Raw genomic sequence first — 19,942 nt, forward strand, 5'->3', positions numbered from 1 at the left:
ACTTGTTATCGGTCTATTCAGGGATTTGACTTCTTCCTGGTTTAGTCTTGGGAGGGTGTATGTGTCCAGGAATTTACCAAATTCTTCTAGATTTTCTAGTTTATTTGCGTAGAGGTGTTTATAGTATTCCCTGATTGCAGTTTGTATTTCTGTGGGGTCAGTGGTGATATCCCCTTTATCATTTTTTATTGTGTCTGATTCTTCTCTCTTTATTTCTTATTATTCTGGCTAGTGGTCTGTTTTGTTAATCTTTTAAAAAAAAAACCGGCTCCTGGATATTCATTATATCCAGCCAAACTAAAGTGAAGGAGATACAGACACAAAAAACCCTTCAAAGAAAGGGGTTTGAAGGGTTTTTTGTGTCTGTCTCCTTCAGTTTAGTTGGGCCGGATATACAATTCTGGGTTGAAAATTCTTTTATTTAAGAATGTTGAATATTGGACCTCATTCTCTTCTGGCTTGTAGGATTTCTGCAGAGAGATCTGCTGTTAGTCTGATGGGCTTCCCTTTGTGGGTAACCCGACCTTTCTTTCTGGCTGCCCTTAACATTTTTTCCTTCATTTCAGCCTTGGTGAATCTGACGATTATGTGTCTTGGGGTTGCTCTTCTCAAGGAGTATCTTTGTGGTGGTCTCTGTATTTCCTGAATTTGAATTTTGGCCTGTCTTGCTAGGTTGGGGAAGTTCTCCTGGATAATATCCTGAAGAGTGTTTTCCAACTTGGTTCCATTCTCCCCATTACTTTCAGGTATACGAGTCAAACGTAGGTCTGGTCTTTTCACATAGTCCCATGTTTCTTGGAGGCTTTGTTCATTCCTTTTCATTCATTTTTCTCTAATCTTGTCTTCACGCTTTATTTCATTAAATTGATCATCAATCTCTGATATCCTTTCTTCCACTTGATTTGGCTATTGATACTTGCGTATGCTTCATGAAGTTCTCGTGCTGTGTTTTTCAGCTCCGTCAGGTCATTTATGTTCTTCTCTATACTGGTTATTCTAGTTAGCAATTCCTCTAACCTTTTTTCAAGGTTCCTAGCTTCCTTGCATTGGGTTAGAACATGCTCCTTTAGCTCGGAGGAGTTTGTTATTACCCACCTTCTGAAGCCTACTTTCGTCAGTTGGTCAAACTCATTCTCCGTCCAGTTTTGTCCCCTTGCTGGTGAGGAGTTGTGATGCTTTGGAGGAGAAGAGGCATTCTGGTTTTAGGAATTACCGAATTATCAGCATTTTTGTGCTGGTTTTTCCTCATCTTCGTGGATTTATCTACCTTTGGTCTTTGATGCTGGTGTCCTTCGGATTGAGTGTTTGTGTGGATGTTGATGCTTTTTGTTGATGTTGATGCAATTTCTTTGTTTGTTAGTTTTACTTCTAACAGTCAGGCTCCTCTGCTGCAGGTCTGCTGGAGTTTGCTGGAGATCCATTCCAGATCCTGTTTACCTGGGTTTCACCAGCGGAGGTTGCAGAACGGCAAAGATTGCTGCCTGTTCCTTCCCTTGGAAGCCTTGTCCCAGAGGGGCACCTGCCAGATGCCACCTGGAGCTCTTCTGTATGAGGTGTCTGTTGACCCCTGCTAGGAGGTGTCTCCCAGTCAGGATACACGGCCGTCAGGGACCCACTTGAGGAGGCAGTCTGTCCCTTAGCAGAGCTCAAGCGCTGTGCTGGGAGATACGCTGCTCTCTTCAGAGTTGGCAGACAGGAACATTTAAGTCTGCTGAGGCTGTGCTCACAGCCTGCCCTTCCCCTTAGTGCTCTGTCCCAGGAAGATGGGAGTTTTATTTATAAGCCCCTGACTGGGGCAGCTGCCTTTCTTTCAGAGATGGCCTGCCCAGAGAGGAAGAATCTAGAGAGGCAGTCTGGCTGCAGTGGCTTTGCTGAGCTCTGGTGGCGGCTTTGTTTACATCACCTACTCAAGCCTCAGTAATGGCAGGCGCCCCTTGCCCCACCAAGCTCGGGCATCCCAGGTTGACTTCAGACTGCTGTGCTGGCAGTGAGCATTTCAAGCCAGTGAATCTTAGCTTGCTGGGCTCTGTGGGGGTGGGATCCACTGAGGTAGACCCCTTGGCTCCCTGGCTTCAGCCTTTCCAGGAGAGTGAACGGTTCTGTCTTGTTGGGATTCCAGGTGCCATGGGGTATGAAAAAAGACTCCTGCAGCTAGCTCAGTGTCTGCCCAAATGGCTGCCCAGCTTTGTGCTTGAAACGCAGGGCCCTGGTGGTGTAGGCACCCAAAGGAATCTCCTGGTCTGAGGGTTACAAAGACCATGGGAAGAGCGTAGTATTTGGACCAAAATGCACCGTTTCTTGCAGCACAGTCCTTCAGGACTTCCCTTGGCTAGGGGTGGGAGTTTGCCTGACCCCTCGTGCTTCCCGGGTGAAGCAACACCCCTCTTTGCTTCAGCTTGCCCTCCGTGGGCTGCACCCACTGTCTCCCCAGTCCCAGTGAGATGAGCTGGGTACCTGAGTTGGAAATGCAGAAATCACTCGCCTTCTGCCTTGATCTCACTGGGAGCTGCAGACCAGAGCTATTCCTATTCAAGCATTTTTGTTTTTTTTTGAGAGGGAGTCTTGCTCTGTTGCTAGGCTGGAGTGCAGTGGCGCGATCTTGGCTCACTGCAACCTTTGCCTCCCAGGTTCAAGCGATTCCCCTACCTTAGCCTCCTGAGTAAGCTGGGACTACAGGCTCGTGCCACCATGCCTGGCTAGTTTTTTTTTTTTGTTTTAGTAGAGGCAGGGTTTCACCATGTTGGCCAGGATGATCTCGATCTCCGGACCTCATGATCCACCCACCTCGGCCTCCCAAAGTGCTGGGATTACAGGCATGAGCACTGCGCCCAGCCCAGTGTTTTTTAGAATATTCATAGATAAATGTAACCATCACCAAAGTCAACGTTTGAACATGTTCATCATGTCCAAAAAAAACCTCGTACCCTGGAGCTACCACCCTCATCCTGTCATTTTCCATTCCACTGATCCCCCAGCCTCCTGTCTGTAGAGTGTTTTCATTGTGGTAAAATATAGGTAACTTAAAATTTACCATTTTAACTATTTGTAACAAGTCACTAATTTCACAGTGGTACACATTTCCCAAAATAGAAATATTCGAACATAACAATTTTGCTATAAACTTTATTCACTTCCCAATTTAAATTTTGGGAAGTGCGTGCTATAGAATAGAATAAAAGTAAAAAAAAAAAAAAAAAAAAAAAAAAAAAAGAAATGTAAGTTAGTGTATTGTCTTAATTTACCAGAAGCAGAATTTTACATTATGTAGCCTAGATATCCACATTGGCAGTTGAAAACGAAATAGTTATTAGAAAAACAGCTTTCATATGAGCTTTACTTCCCTTTGTAAGCTTTGAAAGTTTCCTTCCTTGACCATATGAAAATGACATTTTGCTCTTATGTATAAAGAACTGTAGTTATTGTATTTTAGAAGTTCTCAGGTTTCCCTTGAAGTGGAATTATTTTTATTATAATCATACTACTTTAGAACACAGTATATTTAAAAGATAATGTTGGTTAGTTGTTAAAACGTATAAAAAATTTCATGATTGGGCTTATATTTTATAAAAATTTCCAAGGGAAGAATTAGATGTGATTTGAGTATGATGTTAGTCCGTTTTTGCATTGCTATAAAGAAATATAATACTTGAGGCCGGGTAATTTACAAAAAAAAAAAGAGAGAGATTTAATTGGCTCATGCTTCTGTAAGCTTTTCAGGAAGCATGGTGCTGGCATCTGCTTCTGGGGAGGCCTCAGGAAGTATACAGTCATGGTGGAAGGTATTGGGAAGCCAGCATGTCACATGACAAAAGGGAGCAAGAGAGAATGGGAGGTCCCAGACTCTTATAAACGACCAGATCTCACGTGAACTGAGTGAGAACTCACTTACCAATCACCATGGGGATTCATGAGGGGACCACCCCTACCCCATGATTCAGTATCTCCCACTAGGCCCCACCTCTGACATTGGGGATCACATTTCAACATGAAATTTGCAGGGGACACACATCCAAACCATATCATATGGTTAAGGAAGATTAAAACATTCAGTAGCACATTGCCTTTATTATCATCAAGGATGAGGATGTTACTGTTTTCATATGTCATTAAGTAAACAAAATGATGTGTGTCACACATAGTAACTCATAGTTCACTGGGAATGCAATTACTTGTTAAGTCTGTTTTCTACAAAGTCATGTGAGACATTGATTTCTCCTTCGCATTGTTAACATCTGGGTGAAAATAAGGTATTTGTTAAATTGGTGTTTCCCATTTTTGTGTTTTAAGTGATGGTGGTGTCATTCAAATTATCTTTGCAGTTAAATGAAGAATGAATGACATTAAGCATTGTTTTGTTCATCCATGTCCGTTATTAGTTTTTCTTTGCTTTTGCCAGCAGTGTGACTGTTGGCCCTGCCCAGAGGCATTTGCAATCTTCTAATAGTTAAGTTTTAGCATTGAAAGATACTAGTGTTAAGAACAGATGTCTATTGTCTGATTATTGGTAAAATATTAGTGTTTCTTGATAGAAGCAACACAATTTTTTTTAATGTTAGATTTCTCATTCTGAGAGTCTATACACAATTTTCTATGAATCATAAAACTTTGATAATTATGATAGTCTAATATTTTACTAGTTGTAAAAATGAAACTTCTTTTGCTGTGATGGTTCACAATTGAAATGCCTTTTTTTTTTTTTTAAAGACATAGTACTAATTCTTAAGACAGTATTTATCTGGTTGTCCAGTCCCAGGATTCGTTGAAATCAGAGACATTTTCTTGGCGGTTCTATAAGAGTTTCCTTTAAAAGGCATATGTAGGCCGGGTGCGGTGGCTAACACCTGTAATCTCAGCACTTTGGGAGTCCGAGGTGGGCAGATCACCTGAGGTCAGGAGTTTGAGACCAGCCTGGCCAAGGTGGTGAAACCCTGTCTCTACTAAAAATGTAAAAATTAGCTGAATGTGATGGCGAGCACCTGTAATCCCAGCTACTTGGGAAGCCAAGGCAGGAGAATCTCTTGAACCTGGGAGTCTGAGGTTACAGTGTGCTGAGATTGCACCTCTGCACTCCAGCCTGGGAGACAGAGCAAGGCTCTATTTCCAAAAAAAAAAAAAAAAAAAAGTATAAAATAAAATAATTTTAAGTTTAAAAAATTATTTACACTTGCCAGAATAGAAATGTTTTACTTATTTATTTATTTATTTTTTACTCCTAATAGTATTAGCATGAAGACAGAGTTGATAATAGGGAACATCACAATTTTAGGTAACTGAAGTATGTATCCTGAGCTAATTGGCTATATAGCTTCAAATTTCTGGGTTTGCATTTACATAACATTGGATATTGTACCATTAACTCTAATTCAGAAGTTTTTCTCAATTTATGTATAGCAGTATTATTTCTTATTTCAAGAAATTGGTGTTCAGTTTTCTTGTAGAACATTTTAGAAATCATTAGCTCCAAGGTTACTGTATATATAATTCCCATGGGGGAAATGACATCTCAGATTAGGGGACTATTTCCATGTTCCTTTTGCTGCGTTTTGCTACTAAAGTCAAGGCGTATTTTTCAGGCAGCCATCCCTTTAATTTTATTCATTTATCTGCTGGCTTATTTATTTATTTTAACATCTTACCCTGTGTCTTAGTCTATTTTGTGGTGCTGTAACAGAATATCTGAGACTAGATAATTTATAAAGAACAGAAATTTATTTCTCACACTTCTCGAGGCTGGAAGTCCAAGATCAAGGTATTGACATCTGGTGAGACCTTCTTGCTGTGTCCTCACATGGGAGAGGATGGAAGGGCAAGAGAGGAAGAACGTGATTTCCTCACATGGCGGAAGAGCAGGATAGAGCGAACCCATGCAATATGCCCTCTTTATGATGGCATTAATGCGTCATGAGGGTGGAAATATTGTGGCCTAAATGCTTCCCATTAGGCACTATCTCCTAAGACTGTTGCTTTGAGAATTAAGCTTCCAACACATGAATTTGGAGGGGACAAAAACATTTCAACCATAGCACCATTTGTCTCCTTTGCTGCTATAGAAGGGAGAGTCCCAATTTCTCATTAGTTTATGCAGCTTGCTGCTTACTAATGACTTATCAATGACGGTTCAACCTTGTAGTTGTATTTGATGAAGGAAATATGCACATTTCTTTATAACACTTAGTTTTTTGCTTTGTTTTTCTACTTTACTAACATGCAGGCAAAGGGGGAGTGTTTATTTTTAAAGAAGCTTTGAGCATTAGACATGTTTTAAATATATTTCTTTAATATCGATTAGCTTCTAAGAAGTGTTTCTCATCGAAATGGAAACAATAAGGCTATTAGATATTTAAGATAAAATGTAAGTTTTAAAGCTAGTTATTGTGTTGATTTACTTTTACTTAGATACATGTAAACTATGTGCCTTCCAGTACTTGCGAGTTGAGAGTTCCTAATTGTTTTTTTTTTTAAACCTTTGGCTGCAGTTCAGATAGCTGTCCTTGTTTCTTACCATGGCAGTGCTCTTGGGTTTGGTATCATCCATTCTGTCGTCTTTGTTCATAATTGTTTTTACTCATTTTAAAAGTATGTTCCCAGAATTATACTTAATTGCTGGAAACGTTGATTTTTCTTGAGTGACAAACCAATTAAGTGTGTATGACACCAGGCAACAAAGACACTTAAGATTCTGCACTTTTCCTGTCTCTGAAAAAATCCATTATTCATCATCTTACTGTTTTTAAATACTGTGGTAAAATTTTCAATACAATAGGAAAATTGTCTTGGAAATGGAATAAATTGCTTGCCAGTTCAAAGGCTCCATTTCTGGAGTTGAGGTTACAAAACATGATGTTGCTTGTGTTCCTTATCTTTCAGAACTCCTTGTGCTGAGTTTCCTGCATTAAACTTGATAAGATTGTGACTTTTACTAAAATAAGACATAACTGTTGAAATAATGAAAAAGACCAAAAGTCTCATTTTGTGTATTATATTACAGTATATTTATGTGGTGCTTTGAATTTTATTCGCATTTTGTATAAATATTCATTTTCTAGTTGACTGTTTTAAAAGAAGCAATCTCATACAGAGAAAAAAAAATGACGTTTTAAGGGAAAAATATTAATGTTTTAGGTCTGTTACTTCACAGATTGTGTAATTTTTTTTGCCTAAATTATAATGAAACTTGTATGTTGTAAGGATGTTCTGTGATGCTGTCAATAGTGGTTGGAGTTGTGTATAAAGATTATCTGGAGACACTACAGCAAGTAGCATTTGGATTGGTAGAGTAGAATGTTTAAAAGAGGGGTGAAAAGAAGTGACTACCATTTCTCCTAACACATTCACTTTCAACAAAGTTCTTCTCCGTGATTATTTTTACTGACAATATTCTATTCCGTTGTATATTTCACCAATTATTTATTCATGGATACTGTGCTTTTTGCTGTGTTTCCTTGGGTCTTTTTCAACATCACGGCACAGTGGTGGTTACCTTTGTAGAGAAATACTGAACACATTTTAAATTTCCATGGGATAATGAGAAACCCTGGTTAAAGTTTATTTACATTACAGAAATAAAAAGCTTTCAATGCATCTTCAAAAATTGTTCTCCACTTTTACCAGCGATTAAGAGTGCCTGTTTATCCAAGACTTTTGGCCATATTGAATGTTAAGAATTCTTTTTTACATTTGATAAGCAAGACATGGTCTCTTCTTGTTTGAATTTGCATATTTAAAAGTCCTCTGTGAAGGCATAAGAATGATGCAATGGACTTTGGGGATGCAGGGGGAAAGGTTGGGAAGAGGGTGAGGGATAAAAGACTACAAACTGAGTTCTTTTTCACAGTGTTTACTGTTGACATATAGAAATGCTACTGATTTTTGTATGTTGATTTTGTATCCTGCAACTACTGAATTGATCAGTTCTAATAGTTTTCTTGTGGAGTCTTTAGGTTTTTGCAAATATAAGTTCGTATCATCAGCAAAGATAATTTGATTATTTCCTTTCCAATTTGGATTCCCCCATATGTTTCTCTTGTCTGATAGCTCTAGCTAGGACTTCCAGTACTATGTCGAGTAACAGTGGTAACAGTGGGCTGAGAGTTTTGAAGTCTTCAGTTACTATTGTGGATTTGTGTATTTTTCCTTCTGCTTGTATCAGTTTTGCTTTATGTGTTTTGAAACTCTGGTGGTAGGTGCATACATATTTAGGACTTTTAGATCTTAGTGGTGATTTGATCCTTTTATTATTTCATTATGTTCCTCTTTATGCTAGGCAGTTCTTTTTTTGATGTGTTTGTCTTATATTAATATAGCTACTTAGCTTTCTTTTGACTAGTGTTTCCATTATATACAGTCATGTGTTGTTGAAGGATGGGGATGTGATCTTCTGAGAAATGTTAAATACCATTAATACTTAAAATACTTCCCCTAGATACTGAGTTTTGTACTCCAGAAATATGTTTGGCAATTTCATTGTTGTGCAGCCATTCTAGAGTGTACTCACACAGACCAAGATGATAGAGCCTACTACACATCTAGCCTGTAATGGTAGAGCCTGTTGCTCCTAGGCTACAAACCTGTGCAGCATGTTACTGTCCTGAATACGGCAGGCAGATGTGACACAATCGTGTATCTGTGTATCTAAGCATACTGAACATAGTAAAATGCAGTATAAAACATAAACAATCATACACCTGTACAGGACACTTAGCATGCAAATTAATCTTTAGCTTACTTCAACTTTTTTACTTTATACTTTTTTTAATTTTTAAAAACTTACTGACTTTTTTGTAATAACACTTAGTTTAAAACATGAAGAGATTGTATTGTTGCACAAAAATATTTTCTTTTTTAATATTCTTGTTCTATATGCTTTTTTTTAAGTTTATTTTTACTTAAACTTTTTTTTTTTAATGTTAAAAACTAAGACAAAACCACACATATTAGCCTAGGCCTACATAGGGTCAGGATCATCTAATCACTATCGTCCACCTCCACATTTTGTCACACTGGAAGGCAATAACACACAGAGCTGTCATCTCCTGTGATAACAATGTCTTCTGCTGGAATACCTCCTGAAGGACCTGCCTGAGGCTGTTTTACAGTTAGCTTTTAAAGAAAATAAATAGAAAATGTACGATCTAAAATAATAATAGTATAGTATAGTAAATACATAAACCAATAGTATAGTCATTAGTTATGATTGTCAGGTATTAGATACTGTACATAGGTGTATATGCTAGACTTTTATATGAATGACTGGTAACCCAATAGATTTGGTTTCCACCAGCATCACCACAAAGATGTGAGTAATGCATTGTACTATGAACGTTATTATGGCTGTGATGTCACCAGGTGTTAGGAATTTTTAGCTTCCTTAGTGGGACCACTGTTTTATATGCAATCCATTGTTGACTGGTATGTCATTATGCAGTGATTAACTTTATTTTTCCATTTTTTTTACTTTTAATCTTTTAATATTAAATACCATTATATTTAAAGTACTTCCTTTAGGCAGTGATTTTTGTACTCCAGGGGATGTTTGGCAATGTCTGGAAACATCTTTGATTGCCACAACAAGGGGTGAGTGTGGGGCTGCTACTAGCATCTAGTACATAGAGGCTGGGGATACTGTGGAATAAATATGTGCATAGGACAGCTTCACCCCAATAGAGTTCTGTGGCCCAAAATGTTTATGTGCCTCTGCTGGGAAATCCGACTCTAGGGCTTACGATAATATGGCTAACTTTTCACTGTCTACTTAAGGTTAGTATTTTACCACCTCGTATAAACTATGGAGTCACCTACTCTTCCCTGTTAGGCTTCTTGTATATATTTGCATCTGTTTATGTTAAAAACTTAACCTGACAATTTAATACGTTTTATTTTTAATAGTCATACATATTTTCAAGAACTTCCTGTTGCTCTTCCTTCATTCTAGAAGTTCCGTGTTTCCTTCTGGTATCATTTTCTCCATCGTGAGTCTTTCTGTAGCATTCTTTCAGGGCAGATCTGTTGACAGCAAATTTTCTTAGTTTTCTTTCATCTGAGAATATCTTTGTTTTTCCTTCATTCCTGAAGGACATTGTTGCTGGATATAGATTTCTGGGTTCACAGTTCTTTTTTTTAGCACTTGAAACATCAAGTTCCACTGTGCTTTGGCCTCCATTTTTCTCCATGAGAAATTTACAGGCATTTGAATTCATGTTCCTCTATATGTAATGAGTTGTGTTTCTCTGGCTGCTTTCAAGATTTTTTCCTTCATCTTTGCTTCTAGTAGTTTATGATGTATCTTTATGTAGGTATCGTTGACTGCACGCTGTTTTTAGTTTGCTGTCTTTTTTATTTAGTAGATTTCTTTCAACAGATTTGGGAAGTGTTTATCCATTTTTTCTTCACATATTTTTCTGCCTCAGTTTTTCTGGTATTCTAATGACGTGCATACATGTTAGACCTTTTCATATATAAAGAAATATAGATAAATAGTGTGTATGCGTGGGTGCGTGTGCACACACCGCCTCCCCCATCTGCTTAGAATTTCTATCTACCCTAGGATACTTGTAGAGTATTAAAAAAAAAAAAAAAAAAAAAAAAGAACTTCTGTTTTTCTATTCACTTCAAGACTGTTCAGCTTTATCTCATGGAGCATGGATATAATGGCTGCTTTAAAACTCCAATATGTTTTTCATACTGCAAGTAGCGTTTGTTGGTTGTTCTTTCTCTTGACTATTGGCCATATTTCCCTATTACTTTGTATGTTGAGTAAGTTTGGCTTGTATCCTGGACATTTTGAATATTGTGTTGAGGGACTCTGGGTCTCATAATCCTTTGAAGAATGTTTTGTTTTAGCAGTGCATTGACCTGGGTAGGTTTCGACCCCTAGTTCTGTTTCACCACCAGTGGGTGGTGGTTGCCATGTCAGTTCAGTTGCAAAGCCTTGACCAGGCCATCAGCTGCCCACTAGTGCTTGTCAGGGCCTGTTGTGTAGGACCTGAGTAGTTCCCAGAGCCTGTCCTGTGCTTATTTGGGTTTGGGCACATTTTTGCAGCTTGGGGGTGAGCCTGGGACTTCTGTTGATTCATATACAGAATTAGGGCATCCCTTGTCCAGCTTTCTCCGCTCTCTGGTTTATCCCACGTCTCCAGTTTCCAGGGTTGTTTTTTCTCAGCTTTATGCTTTCTGAAAGTCAGGGTTTTCTCTCAGAGTTTTAACCCTTCGTGTTGTTGTGAAAGTCTACCTGACTGGGGTAGTTCTCAGGGAGAAGTTGTGTGAGAAAAGAGAGAACTACCAGGGATGTCCACATCCTGTTTGGACTCCAGGAGCCCGTCTTCCTGTTTCCCTTGCTCTCATAGAGGTGACTACAGGGTAGCCCTGGGAGGGCTAGGAGAGACAAAACGGAAAACAGAAAAAACATTCTGCTTTGCAAGAGCCCCCTTTGCTGGGGCTGTGGCTAGAAAGGGTGGGTTTCTTCTGGAGTCTGCACTCAGCATATTGCGTGCAGTGCAGATAGAGTCTTCACTTTGGCAGGAACTCTGCACTGGACTTCAGAGCCTATTTTAGGCGCCTGGAGCTAAGCTGCCCTTGTCTGGAAACTGTGCACGTCAGGCCCATCAGTTGGAGGTCTGAAAAGAGGAAGAATTACTAGGAATGAAATATGCCAGGTCGTGGTCAGAAATATGATTCCATCGTACATGACGTGTATACTCGGCCACTGCATGCGCTTACCTTCACATCATCCATGCCTTTTGGCCTCTGGGTACTTACAACGTGCTGTTTCTCTTTGAGTTTTCTAGGCAGTGAGGACTGCATGACTGGGTTCCTGAGACTCACAGTATTCTCTTGAAAAAAGAAAAGTCTTCCACAATAGTGACCTATCTCTAAATTGCACTTTAGCAGAAGGTACTAGAATTGCCTGCTTATGTGTTTGATTCCTATTTTTCGTTTCTGAAGAACTCTTAATTTCCACTTATTGCTCCTTTTCTTCCCCTCACCAACAAGCCTTCCAAGAGGTGCATCCTTCTTCCCATGTGGACTTCTGCCCCCGACATTGATGCCTTACTACCCAAGCTCTGTGCACCCTCCTGTAGGTCCCCCAGTAACCAGTGCTGTGATCACAGACCTGTTGCTCTCAGGGTAGATTCTGTCTGGGTATAATTTTTATCCATGGTCTGCCATTGCTAGGGCCCCCAGTCCTGTTCTGCCCCTGAGCTGCCTGGCTGTGATCCAGACTGGACTCTGGACCTGGCTTTGTTGGTTTGGAATACTTACTTTTCTCCTTATGTGTCAATTAAGGATGGTACTATCTCTGTCCCTTATTTATGTTTTAGTGGTGGGTTTTGGTTAGTTTTAGCTGTCTTCTATGTGGAATTTAGAGAATGTGAAAAAAGATTTCAATATAAGTGACTGCCTTTATCCCAGAGAGGAACCCACAAGTCTGCTCTCGTATTTTTCACATTGTGACAATGCCTCCACAAATACTTGATGCAGAATTCAGTAAGATAGCACTTGTTGAATCACCATTATCGTTTCTGACAAATTGTTCTCAAAAAGGTAAGTTTTTATTTTTTAAAGATAAATTATGTTTGTGATTGAGGAGGGATAAAAGGAACAGTTTTGATGATAGGCCGCCTGTTTCTTGGAATCAAGAAGATTGTTGAGCTTTAAAAGGTGTGCTGGTTGTTGAGATTTTTTTCATTGAATAGCACGTTTTAGTGAAGAGAATAACAGAATAAATGGGACATAGCATCATTCCCCAAAGATTATCAAGTCTGTCAGCAAACCAAAGGATGATGTTGATACTTTTCAGATACAGATAGGTACATATTGTTGAAAGTCACTTCTAGAATGTTGGCTGATGATGTAAAGTTGTGTAACATAGAGTGTTTAGATGTTGCTTGGAGTGAACATTCTTTGCTATAGTCATGTTTCAGAAGAGTGGTGTTTTCTGACTGGATCAAGTGCAGTGAGGAGCTGTTGAGCAGCATCAGTTGTGCTGTCAGCCTGGCCATCCGCACCACAGATGCCTCCAGGAGTACGCTCACAGCACAGTTAACAGCTAGCACAGGCCTCGCTGGCAGCTTTTTTACCTTAGCCAACATTCCTTTGCAAAAGAAAGCAGCCTCTGCAGTCTTATTTATAATGCGTTACCTCAGCTGAAGACAGCCTAATTTGAGGAAATACTGTCCCTAAATGAAACACACTGTAAAGAAGCCTGCTTGGCCTGTCTCAGCAATCTGTTTTTACTCTAACTAGGTACCAGCTGGAGGATGAGTCTGCGCATTTGGATGAAATGCCACTAATGATGTCTGAAGAAGGCTTTGAGAATGAGGAAAGTGATTACCATACCTTACCACGGGCCAGGATAATGCAAAGGAAAAGAGGACTGGAGTGGTTTGTCTGTGATGGCTGGAAGTTCCTCTGTACCAGGTTTGTTATCCGTTGCTACCTAATTTCCTTATATGCTAAGCTTACTTATAAGCTTAGCTTCTAATATACTTATTAGCTATATTAATATAAAAACTTAAGGAGATATTTCTTAAATGATATCATGCAGATTATTAGTACATTAATCAAAGCCAAACAGTACTAATATGAAAAGAAAGGAGAGCCAAATTAATTATCTTATGAGAAGTTTTAATGATTAAAACCTGGAGGCCGGGTGTGGTGGCTCATGCCTGTAATCCCAGCACTTCGGGAGGCTAAGGCGGGCGGATCACTTTGAGCTCAGGAGTTCGAGACCAGCCTGGACAACATGGCGAAACCCCATTTCTACTAAAAATACAAAAATTAGCTGGGTGAGATGGTGAGTGCCTGTAATCCCATCTACTAGGGAGGCTGAGGCAGGAGAATCACTTGAACCTGGGAGGTGGAGGTTACAGTGAGCTGAGATCGAGCCCCAGTACTCCATCCTGGGCAATGGAGTGAGACTCTGTCTCAAAAAAAAAAAAAAAAAGCTGGAGAAAATTAGTGACTTTATAGCTAATGCATGATAGAATTAATCCTGGTTGCTCTATCAGCATTTATAAATGGTATTTCTTTTTCTTCCCAAAAGTTAGATATGGCCCTATATTCCTCCTGTGTATCTTTTACTCACATTCATCTGTGTTTTTCCCGTATTTTGCTACATTTATTATTCTTTTTACATCTTCTTATTTTTCTGAGTCATTTCAGACTAGGTTGATTACTTCATTCCTCTTCTTAATTCTTCAGTGTGTATTTTCTAAGAAATAGGTATTTTCTTATGTAACCTTAGTGCAGTTATCAAATTCAGGAAATTTAATATTGATACAATGCTTTGTATCTACTTTAAATTTATATTTCAATGTTGTCTATCATCCCAGTAATGTCCTTTGTATCCTTATTTTCTCTAGTACTGGGTATGATCACATGTCACATTTAGGTGGCATGCTTTTTTAGTGTCTTTTAATCTGGAGTAGTAGTTTAGTGTTTATCTTTCATTCCATTGACATTTTGAATGAATGAAGATCAGTTATTATACAGAATGTTTCACATTCTGTTTTGTGTTTCCTCGCAGTTAAACTCAGCTTAAGCACCCTCTGTGGAATCCTAAGTGATGCTGTGGCCTTCTCAGGGTGTTTATTAATATAAAAACTCAAGGAGATATTCCTTAAATGATATCATGCAGATTATTAGTACATTAATCAAAGCCAAACAGTGCTAATATGAAAAGAAAGGAGAGCCAAATTAATTATCTTATGAGAAGTTTTAATGGTTAAAACCTGGAGGCCGGGTGTGGTGGCTCATGCCTGTAATCCCAGCACTTCGGGAGGCTAAGGCGGGCGGATCACTTAGAGCTCAGGAGTTCGAGACCAGCCTGGACAACATGGCAAAACCCCATTTCTACTGAAAATACAAAAATTAGCTGGGTGAGATGGTGAGTGCCTGTAATCCCATCTACTAGATCTGGCTCGGTCTCCCTTAGTGTTGGGATTATAGGTGTGAGCCACCGTACCCAGGCCCAAATATTTTCTAATTTCCATTGTCATTTCTACTCTAAATCCATGTTTAATTTAGAACTATGTTGCTTAATTTCCAAAGTTAGAGATTTTTTCTAGTTAACTTATTATAATTATTATCATTTTAAATAGAGACCAGGTCTTGCTATGTTACCTGGGCTGGTCTTGAACTCCTGAGCTCAAGTGGTCTACCTCAGCCTCCCAAAGTGCCAGGGTTACAGGCATGAGTCACCATGCCTGACCTGTTTTTTGCAGTTATCTTTTTGTAATTGATTTGTATCTGAATATCATGAGGCCATTTCCTTATAATTTAAAAAAGCGGGCCAGGTGCGGTGGCTCACGCCTGTAATCTCAGCACTTTGGGAGACTGAGGCAGGCAGATCACGAGGTCAAGAGATTGAGACCATTCTGATCAACATAGTGAAACCCTGTCTGTACTAAAAGTACAAAAATTAGCTGGGCATGGTGGTGTGCATCTGTAATCCCAGCTACTCGGGAGGCTGAGGCACAGGAGAATCACTTGAACCCAGGAGGCAGAGGTTGCAGTGAGCCGAGATCATGCCACTGCACTCCAGCCTGGCAACAGAGCGAGACTTTGTCTCAAAAAATAAAATAAAATAAAATAAAAATTACAGTCTTTGTAATGTGTTGAGACTCGCTTTATGGTTCATCATATAGACAACTTGTAGCAAATTTTCTTTGTGTATTTAAAAATAATTTGTATTTTTCAGTTGTTAAGTGCACTGCTCTGTATGTCCGTGAAATCATAGTTGTTGGTTGTCTAGTTCAAATCTGTTGCTGTTCATGGTTTGCTTGTTTGTCAGTTACTGAGAGACTTCATGAGTTTCTAAACATCACTGTGGATGTGTCTATTTCTTTTGGTTAATTTTGGAGTGTGTTATTAGATGATGCACATTTAGGATTATTAACCTATTCACTTGACCTTTTATTGTCTTTAAATGCCCTCTTTTATCTTTAAAAATGCTTTGTGAAGACTTGTCTAATTTCAATAAAACTATATCAGCTTTTTTTGATTAATGTTTGCATGGCATATATTGTCATTATTTTACTTTAAAAATAATTTTTTTTTTTAAATTTTGAATTTGGAAATAGAGAGTTACAGGAATTGCAAAAATGGTATAGACGGGTCCTGTATTAGTTCATTTTCACACTGCTAATAAAGACATACTGGAGACTGGGCAATTTACAAAAGAAAGAGGTTCCGTTGGACTCAAAGTTCCACATGGCTGGGGAGGCCGCACAATCATGGTGGAAGACAAGGAGGAACAAGTCACATCTCATGTGGATGGCAGCAGGCAAAGAGAGCTTGTGTAGAAAAACCCGTTTTTAAAATCATCAGATCTCGTGAGACTCATTCACTATTACGAGAACAGCCCAGGAAAGACCCTTCCCCATAACTCGATCACCTCCCACCGGGTTCCTCCCACAACACATGGGAATTGTGGGAGCTAAATTCAAGATGAGATTTGGGTGGGAACACAGCCAAACCATATCAAGTTTCTTGTATTTTTCACCCAGTTTACCCCAGTGGTTACATCTTATATAACTATAATATGAAACCAGGACACTTACCTTGGCACAGTGTGTGTGTGTGTGTGTGTGTGTGTGCGCGCGCGTGCGGTTCTCTGTGATTTCATCAGGTGTTGATCTGTGTAATCACCACTGCAGCCAAGATGCAGAACCATTCCAACCCCACAGGGAGCTTCCCGTGCCACAGCCACTCCCGTCCCTCTGACCCCTGGCCTTGGAAACCTCTCATCGATTCTCCATCTCGTTTTAATATCAAGAATGTTACATAACTGAAATTACTCAATATGTGATACTTAAAAATTTTTCTATTTTTTTCCATATTGTAGTGATATCTGTATTATGTGATTTGTTTTTTGAGGTTGGCCTGTTTCATTCAACATAATGCTGTGAGAGCCATCCAAGCTGTTGTATAGGTTGTTTCAATTTTTTGGATGTTAGAAATAAGGCTGCCATGAACAATTGTGTACGTTTGTGTGTGTGTGGGCATAAGTTTTCATTTCTCTGGAACAAATGTCCAGCAACTTCACTGCTGGGTTGTATGGTCGGTGTATACTTAGCTTTTTTTTTTTTGAGACAGAGTCTCGCTCTGTCGCCCAGGCTGGAGTGCAGTGGCGCAGTCTTGGCTCACTGCAAGCTCTGCCTCCTGGGTTCACGCCATTCTCCTGCCTCAGCCTCCCGAGTGCCTGAGACTACAGGCGCCCGCCACCACACCCGGCTAATTTTTTGTATTTTTGGTAGAGATGGGGTTTCACTGTGTTAACCAGGATGGTCTCGATCTCCTGACCTCGTGATCCTCCCGTCTTGGCCTCCCAAAGTGTTGCGAATGCAGGTGTGAGCCATTGGGCCCGGCTGTATATTTAGCTTTTTAAGAAACTGCCAAACTATTTCCCAGAGTGGCTGTACCATTTTACATTTGCACTAGCAGTATTTGAGAGATCCAGTTTATTTTCGTCTGTGCCAACATTGGGTGTTGTCACTGCTTTTGATTGTAGCTGTTCTAGTAGATGTGGAGTGATGGTTGATTGTGTTTTTCATTTCCATTTTCCTAATGCTAGTGAGGTTGGATATCTTTTTGCCATTTGTGTACTCTATTAAGTAAATGTTTTTCCATCTTTAATTTCTAGTTGTGGTGTTTGATTATTTTTTTTTCTTGTTGAATTTGGAGAGTTCTTTACATATTCTAACTATGGGTCCTCTGTCAGATATGTAGTTGGACATATTTTCTTTTTTTTTAAGACGGAGTCTTGCTCTGTTGCCCAGGCTGGAGTGAAGTGGCTGTATCTTGGCTCACTGCAACTTCCGCCTCTTGGGTCCATTCTCCTGCCTCAGCCTCTCGAGTAGCTGGGACTACAGGTGCCCACCACCATGCCTGGATAAGTTTTTTTGTGTGGGTATTTTAGTAGAGACAGGGTTTCACCATGTTGCCAGTCTGTATCTTGTCTTTCCATCCGTTGAGATTCAGAGAGATTTCGGTGTATCCAGTGTTTTTAATTTTGGTGAGGTCTGATTTATTGCTTTTGTTACTTTTGTGAATTGTGCTTTTGGTATCATAGTAAGAATTTCACAAAACTCTTTGTTGAAGATTTTCTTGTATGTGTATTATAGCTTTATGTTTGAATATTTAAAAAAAATTTTTTTGGTAAGGTGAGAGATTTAGATTAAAGTTCATTTTTTAGCCAGTGTGTATCCAGATGTTCTAATACCACTTGATTGTACATGAGCGGGGCTCTCTGTGACCTTGGTTCTGTTCTCTTCTCCATCTCGTCAGTGTGTCAGTTCCTGCCAGTACCACACAGTGTGCTGTACTGTGGCTTTATGGAAAGTCTTAACGTGGGTAGGCTGATTCTTCTTCTTCTTTTTCAGAAATCTTTAAGTTATTCTAGTTCCTTTGCCTTCCCCTATAAATTTTAGAATAATCTTCTTCATATCTACAAAATCCTTACTAGGATTTTGTTAGGACTTGTGTTGAACCTGTGTATTATATTAGTTTGGGGGGGGGAACTGACATGTTTCCTATGTCGAGTCTTCTAGGTCATGAACATGGTACCTTTTGCTCCATTTTATTTGGAGATAATTTGATCTCTTTCACCAGCGTTTTGTAGTTTTCGGCATGCAAATATTAGATTTACTCCTAAGTATTTTTTTGTAGTGATTGTAAATGGTTTGGTATTTAAAATTTTTGATTCCACATTTTCATTGCTAGTGTATAGAAATACAGTTGATTTTGTATGTTTGATCCTTTATCCTATAACCTTGCTGAACTCACTGGTGGTAAGAGTGGTTTTGTAGATTTCTTGTAATCTATAAAGACAGTCATGCCATCTGCAAATAGCAGTGGTATTACTTCTTCCTTTATGGTCTGTGTGCCTTGCCTTGTGGAGCTGGCTAGAACGTACAGCATTGTGCAGTGGCGTTGAGAAGCGGCACCATCACCTTGTTCTTTCCCAGGCAGGAGCTGGCAGTATTGCAGCATTAAGCAGATATGGACTGTGGGTTTTTTAAAGATCCTACTTAACTAAACCAGATAACTTTTTTTTTTTTTTTTTTAAAGAAATCTATCTTGTATTAAGAAACAAACCAAAGCATTGGCAGGAGAAGTGGTCCAATGCATAGTTTTGTTAGACCCAGAAGCAGGCTTTGGAGATGTAAGCTGCAGAGTCCTTGTCATCGTGGTGATAGTGGAAGCCACACAGAAGGATGATGTTCTTGAAAAGGTTGGGAGACATGTGGTGTAGCTCTGTGAAGAATAAGGAGGTGACACCTTTGGAAAGAGGATGTATTGGAAAGGAAGAATAATGTCCATCCTTTTTGGCAGGAGGAAAACTAGGGGAGGAAGAATGAAATAGTGGTGGTGACTGTGACTTTTATTCTCAATTGGTAACATCAGGTCAATTGAGTAAGGATATGATTAGGATTCAGACGAGGGCTGAAAAAAATGGGAAAATTTGGTCATGCTTTGGTAGAGATCATCAATAATCAGCAAAAGAAAATCAATAATAATTTGTATTGAACTAGGCATAAATTTACGGTGATGTATCCATCGGGGAAGAGCCTGGGTGATGACAGAGCTGAGGAAGTGTGGTGTGGGGAGTTGTGGTGAGGTAGGTCCCCACGACGATGGGAATTGATAAGTTTGTAGGGGCAGAGGGTTGACTGCTACCAATTTACTGGCTGTGGGAGTGGCTGAGAAGCAAGTGTTCTGAATTTGTGTGGGGAAAGGCTAAGTGCTTTTCTTCTGTGGTCCATATGTTCCCTTCTTAAAGAAGGTGGGTGTTCTCACCACTGTTTACAGCCAAGAACCGAAAGAGTCCCTTTTGTGACAGGTAAGGGCCAGCCCAGAAATGAACCAGGTCCCAACCTGGTGACCTAAAGCCCTTCCTTTTTGCTTTCTGAACTGGAAAAATTGCTAGGACATGGAGGTGTGG

The 19,942-nt window shown here is 39.5% G+C and overlaps 1 protein-coding gene across 13 annotated transcripts in view; it reads left to right on the top strand.

Annotated features, from left to right (window-relative positions):
- ATP9B (ATPase phospholipid transporting 9B (putative)) overlaps positions 1-19,942 on the top strand; it is a 287,191-nt gene that overhangs the window by 10,229 nt on the left and 257,020 nt on the right. For 7 of the 13 annotated variants that reach the window (XR_002518773.2, XR_002518774.2, XM_017951871.3 and 4 more), the window contains exons 1-2: positions 1,192-1,553; positions 13,243-13,416. Coding sequence is in view for 10 of the 13 variants with exons in the window: in XM_017951871.3 (XP_017807360.3) it covers positions 1,333-1,553; positions 13,243-13,416 (395 nt within the window). In the remaining 3 variants the exon portion in view is untranslated. Of the gene's footprint in view, positions 1-1,190; positions 1,554-13,242; positions 13,417-19,942 lie in introns of those variants that run through there. The other 6 variants (XM_009192938.3, XM_003914507.4, XM_009192941.4 and 3 more) reach the window with 3 other exon arrangements.

Source organism: Papio anubis, chromosome 19, assembly GCF_008728515.1.
Source record: "Papio anubis isolate 15944 chromosome 19, Panubis1.0, whole genome shotgun sequence".
In the NCBI taxonomy this organism is placed as follows: Eukaryota; Metazoa; Chordata; class Mammalia; order Primates; family Cercopithecidae; genus Papio; species Papio anubis.